Here is a 17,805-nt window from a genome sequence, read left to right on the forward strand (position 1 = left end):
TTGTAAGTGCGTTATTAATAAATGTACGTATATAGAAGAATCACTGAATTTACGCGAAGTTTTGTTAGAAATGGTACGGAGACATTTTGTATATATATAGTAAAAAAGTTGGAAGCTCGTCTATTCAATACATACTTGTGCAGATTTGTTCGCACGAACCTTGAGCGTGGCTGCTCTAACCATGGTGACTCGACACTGACCTAAAACGAGCAATGTTCAACCTAGAGACTTAATATTTATTTTATCTTTCCCTGATCAATTAAATATCACTATACTCGTTGCATTCTGCCCTCTGATTATTGAAGGTTAACTAAGAAAACCTACTTTTTAGTTATGAGCAAAATTATCAAATCTTAATACAATGGTTGATTAATGTCACCAGTGGCTATGATAACATTAGCGCCCAAACTACGTAATTGTGCCTTAATATCTATATTATCAGATGTTTCATGAATCAGAAACTTAAAATATCATAAAAAATCATATCTACCTAGTAAAAAAATAAAGAAAACGTGTGTTTTTTTCATATCATTCATTTTATTTTTCATTTGCGTCAACGAAAAACATACGTTTAATTTTAATGAACACGGATAAAACTATCATAAACATTTAATATTTTAATAATACATTCGGTGAAAACAAATCTTATCTTTAAGTGGCTAAATGTTTCACAAATCATACGTGAAGATGGTAAAGTTGTTTTTATGACGACAACGAATTGATTGTTTATCTATATGTTGCTTTGATTCATAGTAATATCTTCATAACACTGTATATACATGATATGCCATCGGGGACATAAACGATATCCGACCAATTGGACTGAAACGAATTGGCTCGCCCTCAATTTGTCGTAGTCCAAGCCGCTTCCGTTGCATTTTGTTTTACAATTCAAACCAATTGAATTTTTCATTTTTATTAATAGCTTCATTCTAAACTTTGATTACATTTGATTCATTCTCATTGCAAATTTTAATGTTTATTTAGTTAAAATGTTTCACTTTTTGGTTTTGAATTTTTTTTTTGCATAGACTCTAGTTGGCAACAGACTTATATTTTAATTATTTTTATAGAATTATAGGCTGAGCTTGTGCCAACTTGTATCTGAGCAGCGTGGATTAAAAAGATCCTAGCTGTTCCTCACAAGGAGAAGAGGCCTTAACCCAGCAGCTGGACATTACAGAATTATGGCTTATGTCATATTTACTCACATTTACAAATATCGAAACTGTTTTTAGTCTAGAAAAAAATAACATTCGGCCTATTTAGTTAGCGATTCCTTTTGGAATGGTTTTGCCAAAACAGGAACATTAATATTTGCGTTACATTGTGTTTACAATTCTGTATTATATTGATTATTGCGATAGAAATAATGACAAAAACTGTTGAATCAATTACAAGAAGTAATATTAAATTTAATATTACACCCAGTTTCCGATTCCACAAAGTCAATACATACTCCATTGGGGTAGGGTAATATGATATGGTAGATATATTTGCATTTTCCACAAAAAAGTCGAAAGCTTTATGCATACGATACCGGATAATAACTGAGTTTCTGTCGCCGGTTCATCTCAGGTCTGAGGTTTCCGAACCGTTGATATATTTTTGTCAATCAATAAGAAGTGTCATGCTCAGACTTCTATGTGAATAATGATTTTAAATTTGTTAGGAAAGGCGCATATTGTTCATCAATATAACGTACCAATTTCAGTTAAATTATTAAAAAAAACTACCAACCTCAACGAAAGAACGCAGCATCCAATTTACGTTTTATTGGAATTTAATTGAATGTTGCGTTCACAATTCGACAATCTGTCTATATTGATTGTGAACTAACGGTTTTTAAAATTTTACGGTGACATATATATCATTATAAACAAGTAATTGTTAAGTTTGTTGCTGTTTGTTTTCTGTAAAATCCGAACCGGTAGTAGTCAAGTTAAAATATACTTTATTCAAGTATCGTAATCGTAACAGCCTGTGAATGTCCCAATGCTGAGCTAAGGCCTCCTCTCCCTTTTTTAAGGAGAAGGTTTACAGCTTATTTCACCACGCTGCTCCAATGCGGGTTGGTGGAATACACATGTGGCAGAATTTACACTCATGCAGGTTTTCTCACGATATTTCCTTCACCGTAAAGTACGAGATGAACTATAATTACAAATAAGGCATATGAAAATTTAGTGGTGCTTGCCCGGGTTTAAACCATCGGTTCGAATCATCGTCGGTTGGAATCATCGGTTAAGATTCACGCGTTCTTACCACTGGGCCATCTCGGCTGTTATTTTCCTGTATTTTTTATTCAAGTAGGCAATTACAAGCACTTTTGAATCGTCATTTTACTTTCATTTATTAGCTATAGCATTTATATTTAATTAATTGTAAAATGTCGTCAACAGTACCTGCTAAGCGCCTGGACATGAGTTTTTTAAGTGTTAAAGTATATGGTATTGTTAAAGTAATAAGGATTTTTTTTAGATATTTGTCTATATACACGAAAGGACGTTCAATATTTTAAACGTTAAATATTTAGCCCTTATGTTGCCAAGAATGACTAAAGCTTTAAATCTTTTGAAAAAAAATACCTGACATACTGACACGGTTTCGTTCTAGGCTATATATTTAGAAATAAAATCAAATATAAGACGGTAAATCTACAGAACTCAAGACATATCGATTCTCGTGACTTAAAAGCCTTTCCCTAGTCGAATAAGTCCTACGGTATCCAAAGTTTATAAAACGGGAACCGTCTCGACCTCTTAGTCTTAACTTATTACATTTACATGTTGCCTTAAGTTAAGACGTGAGTCTCTTTTTCTCTGACCTTATTTCAAAATTTGTACAAATTTTTATAACTTTAACTTTGGATAACGTTTTTCAAAATCAAACTATACTTTACTCTAGTAGCACTTTTGAATCGTCATATTACAATATTATTTTGTGGTATAGCTACCACCTGTTCGGAATGTAGATTCTACTGAAAACAACCGACAAGAATCTCGTAGTTACACTTTTCCGCCAATTTATATAGGCATGAATATCAACGAAAACTAACTCTACGCTTACTTGTCTTCTATATACGATTTTATTGAGTAATAATCCTTATTTACCAATTTTTATTTATATGAGATTTAAATTTATAAATATTTTCTTGTAATAGCATTATAGTCTAACAGGCACATAGTATTAAATACCAATTTCATTTAATTATATTTAAATTGTTACTGTTTGGAACTCATATTTCAAACGATCACTTGAATCATCGAGTACCGATCATTAAGTAATTATTTTTACTGATTGCATGATAAAACCGATAAATTACCAACTTCCTTCGTAATAAATGCATTAACAACACATTATAAACCGATTTAGGGGTAATTGCTTCGATATGAGGTTAATCATTCAAATCAATTTCTACTCGTATATTGCATCCCGTCAAGATCGTTCACGCAAATAGATGTATTATTAGTTCGAATCGGAGTAGTTTTAATGCCTTCCAGTCCATTTGTCAGAACGACTAAGCTTATCTTTTATGAGCATTCGTCTGGTAGCAGGGCGCCGCTTCGTCTACTTGTGTCGTACACAGTACTAACAAGATCACGGCTATCTGAGCGCGACACGCCTTGTCTCGAAGATCAACTTTTTCTTCAATTACAATGACAACTTTAATCCATCGATCACAGTTCACATGTACCAGATGATAATCTCTAACTTTTCTGTCTTTATTATTCGGTGAATGTTGAGCAGTCCAAATATTTTAACTTGGTAAACTTATATAAATGAACAAATAAACCTGCATCGACAACGTATATATGTGTTTCAGAGGTATTTAATGATTGCATTTAAAGTATTGTCCAAACCGATGTTCATACGCGTTTGCGATTATCGAGACTCATCAATCAAAATAATCGCACGGCGCTGCGAAGATAATGTTTGAAGTGGTCACAAAAATAATTCGATTACCACATGTTCATGAAGTGGGATCGTTTGATAATTTTATTTGTTACCACGTAATTGGAAGTGGTTAAACTATTCGATTAACCCGGTCGGACTTGTCACGCGGCGTTTTGTAAACAAAGGGAACGCATTCATCACAACACTCGGTTAATATTTCCGCTTGTCGTAATACGCCGTCATAACGCTCCACCAGTTTATTAGTTTTATGCTATTTCGCCTTTCGCCCAGCCAATGCGTCAAACTATGTTTATTTACACTTCCCAAGAATTTAATACGAAAGCAAGAACAATCGAAATCGGCTCTGAGTATTTTTTTATTATTATTAGTAAAATATTTCTTAAATCAATAAACTTCACCTAAAATTTTGAGATATCTTGAATTGTGTTTGAAACATTTGTATTGGATAAAAACATTAATCAGATTGTTGGTGCAGTGCTATAAAAATAATAATGAGTCATTGAGAAAGTTTGGGCTATGACGGTTTGACTCAACGTGAAAACCTAACTACTGTGCGATGACGTTTCACTTGTCAATTTCCTACAATTAGTATGTGCGTCTGTTCCAGGTGGATTGTCCATTCATCGTGTGCATGACGTACGCGTTTCACACGCCAGACAAACTTTGCTTCATTTTGGACCTTATGAACGGTGGGGATCTCCATTACCACCTCTCCCAACATGGCGTCTTCAATGAGGCAGAAATGAAGTTCTATGCAGCCGAAGTCATATTAGGTAAAACACGATTGAATCTCAGATTTTTTTTTTTCTAATTGTTGTCTCGTAAAACTATAAAGGCAACTTGGCTCTTTTTATTTTTGCATTTGTAGCGTTCCGTTTAAAGTCGCAACTATGCAATTTCTTTTTGTAATCTCCATTCGTTCAAGAGTTTTAAGCAGCGTTAAGAAATAATGTTTAACGTCTCGTATTTTTCTTTATCTTTTGTGTTTGGAAATTGTTTATTACAGTAGAAAATAGTACGTGACATTTCACTCTAACGCAACGGTTCTCGATCGGAGTGGCCAATAGATGTGGGCAGCCATTAACTTTAACGAGATGGTCAAAGTGAAGTGCATTCGAGTTGTCACAATTGCAGTTAGGTCCCACTAATCGAACTCCGCTGAGTTTTAATTGACTGTAATGAAAAGGCATCCTGCGTATACAATATAAATGTACACCAATCCATTTTTTATCCTTATTCCCTACAACATAAGGGCGATATCATCTTTTGGGTTCTATGAAAAGTGCGGTCAATTGTACTTGACATATTTAATAATAATTTATGCCGCTTATATTTAACCTCGCCCTCATATTGTTGGTTATCGTTCTATGTTCTATTAATATATTAAATTTAACTAATCAGTCGCTAAATATTTGAAAATAACGTTAAATTCGTGATGAGATTTCTTTGCTATGAATAATAATAATAATATTGCGCAGTAAAAAACATAAACAAAGGATTATTAATAGTAATTAATGTGTTAAAATGAGTTGAGTAATTCGCTTAATATATAATGAAAAAATTGTTAATTATAACACAAAGGTATATAGAACTCACAACTTTGTATAATAAAGCCTATAATTATTTTATTATCTAATATCACGAAACAATTGTCATCAGGACAATTTAATGTTGTGCTTTAAACAACTACTTTTATTTTTGCGACCGTAACAGCCTGTGAATGTCCCACTGCTGGGCTAAAGGCCTCCTCTCCTCTTTTTGATGAGAAGGTTTGGAGCTTATTCCACCACGCTGCTCCAATGCGGGTTGGTAGAATTCACATGTGGCAGAATTTCAGTGAAATTAGACACATGCAGGTTTCCTCACGATGTTTTCCTTCACCGTAAAGCACGAGATGAATTATAATCACAAATTAAGCACATGAAAATTCAGTGGTGCTTGCCCGGGTTTGAACCCACGATCATCGGTTAAGATTCACGCGTTCTTACTACTGGGCCATCTCGGCTTTATTATTTTTGCGAAAAGGAGCGTAAACCTGCTTCATTGTCGTAGATTTTTTTAACGATATATTTATAAACTAGTTTCCGCCCGTGGCTTCGCCCACGCGCGAGCGGGCGGGCAGCAGATTAGGTTAGGTACGCAATGTCCTTTTTTGTACCCCTGATACCGCGTATGTAAAATGTTTATGATGATCAGTTGAGTAGTTACGACGTGAAAGCGTAACAAACAAACTAATATTAATATTAGCCAAGATAAAAGAGAAAATTGCATTTGTTCCTTTTACAATTCGTTCTGTGAAAAAATAATGATAAAGATTTATGATTTTTTTCTAGGCTTGGAACACATGCACAAACGACACATAGTGTACAGAGATTTGAAACCAGCGAATATTTTGCTCGACGAACACGGTCACGTTCGGATATCCGACCTTGGACTTGCTTGCGACTTCTCTAAGAAGAAACCGCACGCTAGCGTGTAAGTGTGAATTTATTTATAACAAAGACATACAACACTGTCTATAATATAAAACTACTAAGGCAAGATACCACCCACTCATCAGATATTCTACCGCAAAACAGCAATACTTGATATTGTTGTGTTCCGGTTTGAAGGGTGAGTGAGCCAGTGTAATTACAGGCACAAGGGACATAAAATCTTAGTTCCCAAGGTTGGTGGTGCATTGGCTATAAGCGATGGTTGACATTTCTTACAATGCTAATGTCTAAGGGCGTTTGGTGACCACTTACCATCAGGTGGCCCATATGCTCGTCCACCTTCCTATTCTATAAAAAAAAAATATATCTTCTATATACGTAAGATGATAATTGGAAATAGTTACAATCTTAAAGATCAAATACTTACTAACAAACATTCTTCAATAAACTTGTTGCATTTTCAATATTGCCTGTCAATCTATCATGAATAATCATTGTTATAGCAGAGACTCGTATTATTTGTTTAAATTTATTTAGAATAAATGTGATATTTCAGTACCAACGGTTTATCGTATATATATTTTATTCTACCATTCCGAGAGAACTATTCAAACAATAAATAAAATAGAATTAAAGCGATGAGTGAGTGATGTAATAGTGAAGTCCGTTATAATTTCCAGTGGGACCCATGGTTACATGGCGCCCGAAGTGCTGTCCAAGGGTACCGGGTACGACTCTTCGGCTGACTGGTTCAGTTTCGGTTGTATGCTCTACAAGCTTCTAAAAGGACATTCGCCTTTCCGCCAACACAAAACTAAGGATAAACACGAAATAGACAGGATGACTCTCACCATGGTACATGTAATCTTTGTTTCAGTTTAATAATATTATATTTTTTAAAAAACCAAAATTGCACACTTCAATCGCGAATATTAAAGTCATTAAGAGCTACAGAGAAATCTTGTTCTAATTCGTAGCAGTAATGTCGGATTATCAGTTTTGATTTTCTTTCAAAAGTGGATCGAGATAGCAATTTCCAATAGAGATGTATCTTCTTATTTTCTGAAAATCAAAATATACTTTATTCAAAAAGACTTTAATAAACACTTTTGAATCATTTTACAAAATTATATTTAATGTAGCTCCCGCCGATTCGGAATGTAGATTCTACAGTCCTAACGACAAAAAAGTCGATCGTTACTCTTTTCCACCATTTTTTTACAAAGTTATGTCAATCATAATAAACTAACTATTAAAAAAATTATCGTTATCGTGTTTTCAAATTTTTAAAGAAACTTAAAGATTTCTTTCCTTTCGTTTAAATAGTTTTACATTCTAAAAAACTTTAACTTCATGTGTTATATAAAAGTTTGGAAAGGATTTCAAGTCAGTGAAATAGCCTAGAGAGCTATCGAAATGGCCACGAGGCGTCAGTAGAGCGTACTTACATATTTTCAAATATTTAACGCCTTGGCTTTTGAGGTGTGCAAAATAATATTTGAAATTCATAATATTTATCTGTTATATGAAGTTTGTAAAAAAATCTATTATATTTTAGAACGTTGAACTGCCTGAATCATTTAGCCCAAGTTTGAAGAGTTTGTTAGAAGGATTATTACAAAGAGACATAAACAAACGGCTCGGCTGTAAGGGAAGAGGGTAAGATTTTAAAATCGAGTCTTATTTAATAACTGATATGAATGTGTCCAGAGATATTACAATCTAAGTGAAGTTCGTCCATGATTTTATAATATGCAACTGAGATGTTTGAAGAAAATTGATCGATACCTAAAATAATCTATAATATTCATTATGGCTTTATAAAAACAAATGCGTTTTGAATGTCCCCGACGTTATCATCGGAACTTTCGTATCATAGTATTTTTATTTCGTATATAAGCAATCCCATGAAATATGTACATCTATTTCAAGGGATTTGCTTAAGTTAATTTTAATTTACTCCTTTTACCATTAAAATAGCTTAAAGTGAAATAATATTATTACGAATTTTAGAATATTTGAGTGTGTAACGAAACGTTACGATAATTTGTAGTTATTTTCTCCAAATTCTTAAGTATGTTAATAAGTAAATTTGCCAACAGCGCCGACGAAGTGAAGGAGCACGTGTTCTTCGCTGGCATCGACTGGCAGCAAGTGTACCACCAGAAGTACACGCCGCCGCTCATACCGCCGCGCGGGGAGGTCAACGCGGCCGACGCCTTCGACATCGGCAGCTTCGACGAGGAGGACACCAAGGGCATCAAGGTACACATCATATAAACAACAAGACGCTGATGGTAAATAACAGCTTCGAACGAGCGAAGACATTCGTGCTGTGTACATAGCGATTTATCCATGACATTGTAAGACGCAAGTGTATAACTTATACTTGCACCATCAATGCGCCGTCAAACCTGATAGGAATGATATCATGCCTCGGACGTCTGATTGTACACTGGCCCACTCATATTTAGAACGGATTGCTGCAATACATAGTATTGACGTACAATATATTTTGTTGTATTCTTGTTTCGAAATTGTTATGCTACTTCACCTGTAATGTATCTAGAAAATCAGTTGTTCATATAAAGATATATTTTTTATAACTGATTCGTATTTGATTGATGTTTTATAAGTTCAAGGAAATACTCGATTAATAAAAGATTTATCAGATTGATTTATTTAATTCAGAAAACTTGTATGACTATTATTATAATGTTTAATATCGTTTAAAATATGAATCAATCTAAAGCTTCCGTTCATATTCCATTGATTTTTAACATCTAAGCTTTGCTAATATATACTTATGTATATATATAATATAACGAATTTTAATGTGACCTTGTATCTCGTAGTTGACAGAAGCTGACCAAGCACAGTACAAAGATTTTCCACTCGTAATATCTGAACGCTGGCAGTCAGAGGTGGCGGAAACCGTATTCGAGACAATCAATCAAGAAGCGGATAAACTCGAATTGAAGAAAAAGTCCAAGCAGAAGCAAAAGTTTGACGCTGATGAAAAAGGTTGGTATTGCTGTCTTTGATTTTTAAAAGCTGTGCTATTTTAGAAAAGTAAACCCAGATTAAAATAAATATTAAAGTATTACTTATGATATATAAAGTAAAACCGTTCGTAAAAGAAAATACATTTGAAATAAGGCCCGCTGTTATTGTATACCTCAATAAAACATTTTTATTGTATTAAAAACGTTTTGCACCGAAATGTCGCTTTACCTTTTATTTTAACATGCTAATAAACATATTCGGTATTTCAAGTACATATATCTGAATTTGTCTTTATAATAAAATACTTGTAGAACTTATTTTTAAACTGGTTCTTTTCCAATACATTTACATGATGTTATTTTCGATTTGTTATTTATTTCAAATTTATTAATGTTAACAATTTTTTTATAGTATACATCAATATAAATATTATTCAACTTTAAGATGAACATTTATACTTTATAAGTATATTTTTATTAAATATTGTCTTACAGAGTCTGATTGCATATTGCATGGATATATAAAAAAGTTAGGCGGTCCATTCGCTAGTGCTTGGCAGACACGTTATGCCAAACTTTATCCCAACCGCTTGGAGCTCCACCTCGAGAACAGCGCCAAGCCAGAAATGATCCTCCTCGACACAGTCGAAGAAGTCTCCTCCGATTTAGTCTCCGTCAAAGGCGAGCAGTGTATCGTATTGAGGACTAGGAATGATACTAAAATCGTTTTAACCAATACTGTGAGTATACTTTCATTGACTTTGTTACAAAAAATCAGCCACTCAAGCGTGGTGAAACATACACGTGAAACAACACGTGAAATTTAAATATATGTTCTACTACTAATTTAAGGACGAGATCGGACTCAAAGAGTGGGCGATATCACTGCGATCGGCGCACAAATGCTCCCAGGAGCTGCTGGCGTCCATGGCGAAGAAGGCGGGCAAGATCTACGGCACGGACGGCGCCAAGGAGTCGCTGGCGCTGGGCCGGCCGCCGCCCGCCGCCTCGCCCGCCCTGGCGCGCGCGCCCAACGGGAGCAACTAGCACGAGCTTTCCGCGCCCAACAAGGGCGCGAAGATGTTCCGCCGCTCCAAGAGCGCCGCGCAGCTCATCAAGTGAAGCGGCGGAACATGACGATCGGTGCCACCCGCACCTCCTCGTGGTGTAGTGAAACCGAAGGCGCCCGACCGCGCTCGCGTACCGAAGTAACGATGCTACGTCAATGTGTTGCGAATTATGAGTGGTGTGCCCGTTAGTGTAGTTGGATCGTCGATGGAGGATTAACCGTTCAGGTATTCTGATTTAATAGATTAATGATATTAAGCTACTAGACGAACGAGCGGATGGTCTCGGCGGTTTCCATATTAGTAAACCGAGAGTTTAATAAAAGCTGCTCGAATGCAGTTAGCGACGTTCCCCGCTCGAAGCCGCCGCTCGTTAGTAAAGACTATAGTGACTATTAGGACTGCCAATTATTAATAAATAAATGCTGTTCGTATTTTTATTGTTGTACGAATTAATGATATAGGGGCATTCAATAAAGTGTATAAATAAAATTCCTTTACAGTGACTTTATTGGGTATAACTTTTGTAATTGTTTGCACGAATTAAATTTTGTAATTATTAATGTAACATTCTGGATGTTGTATTTAACTATGTAAAAAATTAATAACATATAAATCTAGTAGATATAGAAATTACTTATATGTCTGTGTTTGTGCAATAGATAATAAAACAAAAAAAAAATACAAATTGACTAATTGACATTGGTTATTAATAAAAATTAGAGTGTCTTGACTTTTCGATTCAAAAGTGTATATTGATAGATGCTTGAAATTAATCGATTTATATTATAATTAGAGAATCTAGCACTTCAGTTACATCTGTCTATTGCACAATATGTATAAAACATAACTTATAATGTATTTATGTTATCTCTGCTGGCTCTCTTGTGCAATTTGAATAAGTTTACATTGCATTATGTGTAGTTAAATCAATTTTTCAATTGTTTATTACAAGGTACTTAAATTTATATTTGTTTCATATCTACTGTTGCATGTGCAATGAGTTTGTTATTTATTCAAATAGAAAAATATATATAAGTAAAGTTATTATAAAAATAATCTCCTTTCATATGAAATATAGAGGCAATACTTTTCTAACTACCTTAGGTGTGGTAATAACAATAGTTGTGAGGAAGTAATTAATTAGAGAGAATTTAAAAGATATTCCAATTTTAAGAATTTTGTCGTAATTATGTTCTCCACACTATGTTGAAAGTGACTTTTACAGAGACATTTGTATGTTTTATAACAATGCAATTTATTTAAACTAAAGTTTATGTCTGATACAGATTTAATTGTTTGTCTCCTACTAAATTATATCACAATTTTAAGTGCATATCGTAAATCTGGATCAAAATGGTCTGATTGTTTTAAACAATTAAAAGTAATATTTTTGTGAAATTAAATTAATTATTTATTATTTTCAAGAGCCTTATTGAATACTAGTATTCAAATACTACTGGTACTAGTGTTCAATAATATAATATAATAATACTGAGTTTATAATTAATTAAGCCATAAATGAAGAAGCATTTTGTGGTGATTGATTAATTACCTGATGAGTGTATGCGGACACCTCAGTATGTTTAAACATACAAAGGTGACAGGGTGTGATGTTATTTTGAATTAATAGTTACTATTGTAATATTGTAGAATAAAACGATGCAATAAATTTTTAATTGTACATAATATACTATTAAAGGCGTAATATAATAAATCGTAAAAGTCGTATTAGCTAGTATAGTAGGAACTTTTCGTTTTACCAATAGATATTTTTTCTGCCTACTTATTAGTAACTCACTAGATTTCCGAACTATGTGTTTTGTGGATTCAGATTTATTTCAATAAATTTTAAAATATATATGACTTTTGAACTTATATATAGATGGTTAAATATATATTATGTGATTCATTTGAAGCTAGTTTTTAATTATATTACAATCTACATTACAAAAAAAAAACAAAAAATAAAAATATAATACAGTTTTTTTATAATATGATAATATTCTTAAATATGGTAATTGTGCTTAAAAATTGAGTTCAATCCATATGCCATTTATATAACTTATAATAGTTATTAATATAAATCGTAATCTTATTTGTGTTCATGCATTTTATTCAAAATATCATGGATACTGAAATACATTAATATTAAATAACATTGGGTAACATTTGGGAATTAAATATATAAAATCTATTTTCTGTTAGTTTTCAAGTTGGGTTATATAAAATTAGAAATTTGGGAATTAAATGTTTTATTTAATAAAACTTTGTTTTTTATATTTAAATATCGATCATAAAATTTTAGATAAGTTACATTTTAATATAAATGTCAGCTATCGGCATGTATAAAATAATGAATATTTATTCTCTAATGTAAGATTTTATTTGATATATATCTTTTTATGTATTATTTTATATTTAAATTCGACATTTTATGTAATAAATAATAATAGCGTATGAATTAGATGCTAGTCAATTGAATTTACGCAAATGGGGTAATTGAATGAAGTTATTTTCAAAATACAATAGATATGTACAGCTTGAACAGTATTATAGGTTAGGTTGTTTGATAAAATCATTCTGTCTTATGTGATAAATATTGTTTTAAAATGCATTTTCACATGTAGGATGTCTTGTATTGTATTTATTTTTGTTGCTTCTGCTCTTTATTTCTAATCAAATATTGGTTAAATGGCTTAATGTGTGAAAGCCATTGCAAAATTTACAATAATAATAATATAATACCGTTTATATAAACGATTTGTAGGCTACAATGGATTTATGAATTCTCAACATTCCGTTTTGCCAAATTAGTATTAAATAATGTAAAAAAAGCATTTAAGGTTTTTTTCTATTGTTTGTAATTTGCTTTTCATCACGTTACACAGCATATATTGATATTCGAAGTTGATTGGTTATAGAACAATACACGCAGCTAGATCTGTATCAGACAATGTGTTTTCGTACATACCTCTTTTAGAAAATATTTTTATTGTGAACCTACATTATGTGTAGTAAATTGTTTATTTAATCATACAGACTTTTATTAATCATAATTTCCTTATACTTAAACAAAACTACTTAATACTATATCATGGAATGATATAAAATATATCACAAATAATTAAATACGTTTTTAAGATTATGTACGTTTTTCAAAATAATTTAAATATTCGTCTAAATGATATTAAGGATTAATTATTATATAAATATTAGTTAGATTATTAGTAACAGTCTGTAATGTCCCACTGCTGGGCTAAAGGCCTCCTCTCCTCTTTTTAAGGAGAAGGTTTGGAGCTTATTCCACCACGCTGCTCCAATACGGGTTGGTGGAATACACATGTAGCAGAATTTTAGTGAAATTAGACACATGCAGGTTTCCTCACGATGTTTTGCCTTCACCGTAAAGCACGAGATGAATTATAATCACAAATTAAGCACATGAAAATTCAGTGGTGCTTGCCCGGGTTTGAACCCACGATCATCGGTTAAGATTCACGCGTTCTTACCACTAAGCCTTCTCGGCTCCTATTATATAAATGCAATTAACAAATAGAAATTAAATATTTTCAATGTCATTGAATGTGGTCTCAAACTTTTTGTTTGCAAATGAATAATTGTCCAAGACAATAAATAATAATATCTTGTCTATGTACTTGACAGTTGTCACTAAATTAGTGGATTGGCCACAGTGAAATTAATTTTCAAAATAAAAGGAATCTGTGGTGTATAAAATGTTTTAACAATGTTCTAATACATACTACATATATTTTTTTAAAGAAATTATTGTGATAATTATAACATATAGTATAATTCAAAAAATCAAAAACAAATGGGAAATAATTTCAAGAAAAATTAAATAATGTCTGAATTTATATATTATTTTTCCTTGTTAGTGTGCGTATCACTTGGTAGTTATTATAAGAAAATAACCGATATAGATATGAAACGCAATTACGGGACAGGGTTAGGCCTGTTATTAGTCTGCTTGATTAGTGGTCATCAGGTGTACCACTCCGCACTTATGGTTTGGGGGAATATTATCATTATCAAATGCTGTGACAGGCGGTAAGTGTAAATATTTTTTATTTAATTTTTATTAGGAATTCAAAGAAACAACTTAAACAAACATATAAAGTTATATAAAAATATGTACAAAGATTTGCAGCTTTACATAATGTATATTAATTTTGAGTCATGAAAAATAAATCAAAATGTATCGGCCTAAAATTATAAAACAAAACTTAAGTTATTTAATGTTTTAAATTATTCAAAAAGCGTTTTTCACTATTCTAGATATTTACACCAAATTAGTTTAGCATTCACATGGATATACTTGTTATACCTTCATTTAAATGTAACGAACATTTACATAATATGGCTGAATCAAACATTAGCTTTGAAATTAGTTGGATTAGCTTTCGAAATGAATGCAGTTCAGATAAGGACAGATGCCAAGGGAATTAGCGTGTCGAAAATTAATATTAGAGATGTTGACAGCATTCCACCGGAACCCAGTGCAGCTGATATTATTGCGTATTCTTATTATTTTATTGGACTTCATAGAGGTAAATAGAAGACATATTTTGAAAAGCTAGCACTTGGTACTGATCGATTAAGAGTTAAGAAAATATATTATTTAAATTTTTAAGGTCCTTATTATAGATGGAAAATTTTCGATGATCATTTCAATGCCCCTTTCGGAGTTTTAGGAGATTGCAGGATTATTACGGAACAAAAGTTAAAAAAGGCTATTGTATGTGGACTTGGATATTTGCTATTGCGCTCAAAATATTCTCCAGAGGTACTAAATAGAAGTATACAAAATACCTTAAATTCACAAAATTATATAACATTAAAAATAGTTATCTGAGAACCTATTCGGTATAACACCGACTTTTCAGCTATATTATGAAGACGTATTCTACAATATATATGGAGCTGATTTTCGTTATTTGTACAATATACCGCAATTGACGATGTATTTCCTCCACTGGCAGACGGTCATGATGTTGTGCACTAGTGTCTTTACTGAAGCTGGGTTTGGAGTGTACCCGGCTAAATGTCAACCAATTCCAGGATTTGGACCATCAACTCATTTAAGTTTTGTTACATTGGCGTAAGTTTTGATTTTGTATATTGTATGAAGGTCTGAAATGTTAAGAATCTTAAAGTTACACTTGCATAATATGGGTACGACTTTGAGTGTTATGGTCACTGGAAACTGTGTGAACGTTGTGAAATTACAGATTAGATTTCCCGTTCATGAAAAATATTTGTAATATCTCTAGTAGCGATATTTTCCGGGCCAGGCATGGTGAACAAATTTTATCGTGACTATTTATTAATTTTGTTAACAATTCTAATGATTCACGTTTTACATTTCCCAGGACAACTTCTACGGATGTGGCGCTTGAAGAGGAATACAATTTCTCAATGCTAAAATGTTTTAACATTGAAGGGTTGCTGATAGGACCAAAGATGAAGGATACTATGCGTAGTTGGGACATGCCGACACGCTATTGGTTCTGGGCATATGTACAAAAAACCTTCATCAAGTCTAACAAAGAAGTGAGGTATGTGTTGAAAAAGTAATGATACAATTTGCGAGTTATTAAAACATGGTGGTAGTGCTTCAAGTAAACCCGTCCTGGTATGGACCAAAGACGGGCTTAAATTAAATTGTTAATTCCAAAAACCAATAATTAAGCTGTATTGCCATGTATTTTTCCGTAAGTTAGAGCAAGAAAACATTCATAACCTTTATTTTTTTTATTTTTTTTTATAGAATAGGAAGGCGGACGAGCATATGGGCCACCTGATGGTAAGTGGTCACCAACGCTCTTAGACATTGGCATTGTAAGAAATGACAACCATCGCTTACATATCCAATGCGCCACCAACCTTGGGAACTAAGATTTTATGTCCCTTGTGCCTGTAATTACACTGGCTCACTCACCCTTCAAACCGGAACACAACAATATCAAGTATTGCTGTTTTGCGGTAGAATATCTGATGAGTGGGTGGTACCTACCCAGACGAGCTTGCACAAAGCCCTACCACCAGTAGAAAGCCCTACCACCAGTATTACAGTTTATATAATATATATGTATATATTGTTGTTAATTACAGGAGTGCATTTTCTCTTCTAGTTTGGACGTTATGGTCTGGTCCAACGTTACCTCAATTCATAATTGCGTCTACGTTGTGGGTTTACGTTCACCTTGAGGCCGAGTACAGTGTTTTATACGACACATCTGGCGCAGTGAGTAAAAATAGAGTGACTATTTTAAAAATTCGTAATTAATAATAATTCATAGAACATTCAATATTTATTTTTAAATCTTGCACCTAACTTAATGTTCTATTCTAACTCAATGATTTTTATAATTATTTACTTTATTTTTAAATAAGGAATAAACAAAAATGAGCTTTGTGACCTTACATCATAATTGACGTAACTTATTAAATAAATTTGTACTAAACATCAATATCATAAAAATACAATTAGGCGAGGCATTTTTTTCAGTTTTCTTTGAACCACATAATTATTAAGCATTTTCATGTAATATATATATTGTTTTTAGCTAAAGCTTCCATGGGACATCGGATTTTCAATTATGCGTATGTTTTGTCTACTGTACCTTACTCCATGTTTCGTTATTAAAAGTACTGATACCGTCTTAAGGTATTATAATTCCATTTTTTGGGTCTTCCATTTGCTCCTAATCGTTTTGATGATTTATTCAGTTATCGTTTATAAAACTAGAAGTGCTTATGAATAAATATATAATACTTATTTAATTGTTTTATTTCATTAAGTATATGAATGAAGAAAACGAAGGTAGTTGATATATATAGACATTTATTATAATATTTAATAAGTACATAACAAAAGTTAAGTGTTTAATTAAAATATAAAGACATTATTTCGTAAATAAAATAATAATTATTATTCCTCATATCACAGAGACACTTATTCTGTATGGAAGACAATTGTTGGCCTTTTAGAACTTAAGACTAAAACACAATGTTATTTTTTTTATTATGAAAAAATATCTGTGTTGAATTAATTTTGGATTATGCTTTAATTTTATACGTTAAAAGAATCATTTTTTTTAATATTCACTATTAACATGATTAACATTGAATGGATGTGATATATTCATTAGTACAATAAAAATTCCAAGTCCTGAAAAGTCCTGAAAAGGCATACATGAGAGCGGATGCACAGCGCATCCTGGCTAAACTCTTTGCCGACAATTCCGTCATCGATGATTGTAGTGCACTGCCACCTACAATACCTGCATGTGGCCATACGATGCCTGACATCAAAATCAGGCAACGTGATGTGCGTGCGAAGCTGCAATCACTTGA

The 17,805-nt window shown here is 32.5% G+C and overlaps 2 protein-coding genes across 5 annotated transcripts in view; both read left to right on the plus strand.

Moving 5' to 3' along the window:
- The window catches only part of LOC126773558 (G protein-coupled receptor kinase 1), a 36,831-nt gene extending 23,369 nt beyond the window's left edge, over positions 1–13,462 (plus strand). Inside the window, exons 9-16 of one of the 2 annotated variants that reach the window (XM_050494503.1) lie at positions 4,526–4,691; positions 6,252–6,393; positions 7,034–7,214; positions 7,912–8,012; positions 8,456–8,618; positions 9,209–9,377; positions 9,854–10,098; positions 10,211–13,462. In XM_050494503.1, coding sequence (XP_050350460.1) covers positions 4,526–4,691; positions 6,252–6,393; positions 7,034–7,214; positions 7,912–8,012; positions 8,456–8,618; positions 9,209–9,377; positions 9,854–10,098; positions 10,211–10,405 — 1,362 coding nt within the window. In that variant the 3' untranslated portion in view covers positions 10,406–13,462. The remainder of the gene's footprint in view (positions 1–4,525; positions 4,692–6,251; positions 6,394–7,033; positions 7,215–7,911; positions 8,013–8,455; positions 8,619–9,208; positions 9,378–9,853; positions 10,099–10,210) is intronic. The other variant, XM_050494504.1, reaches the window with a different exon arrangement.
- Positions 13,463–13,860: 398 nt separating this feature from the next.
- LOC126773563 (lysophospholipid acyltransferase 7-like) lies at positions 13,861–17,227 on the plus strand. Of its 3 annotated transcripts, none has more exons than XM_050494514.1 (7): positions 13,861–14,496; positions 14,725–14,996; positions 15,081–15,232; positions 15,333–15,547; positions 15,819–16,004; positions 16,561–16,693; positions 17,016–17,227. In XM_050494514.1, the coding sequence occupies exons 1-7, from the start codon at positions 14,291–14,293 to the stop codon at positions 17,211–17,213; spliced, it is 1,362 nt and encodes a 453-aa protein (XP_050350471.1). In that variant the 5' UTR covers positions 13,861–14,290; the 3' UTR covers positions 17,214–17,227. The 3 variants fall into 3 exon arrangements, with proteins under 3 accessions (XP_050350471.1, XP_050350474.1, XP_050350473.1); XM_050494517.1 differs by having other exon boundaries at positions 16,581–16,693; XM_050494516.1 differs by having other exon boundaries at positions 15,429–15,547.
- The last annotated feature ends 578 nt before the right edge of the window (positions 17,228–17,805 follow it).

This window comes from Nymphalis io, chromosome 15, assembly GCF_905147045.1.
Source record: "Nymphalis io chromosome 15, ilAglIoxx1.1, whole genome shotgun sequence".
NCBI lineage: Eukaryota > Metazoa > Arthropoda > Insecta > Lepidoptera > Nymphalidae > Nymphalis > Nymphalis io.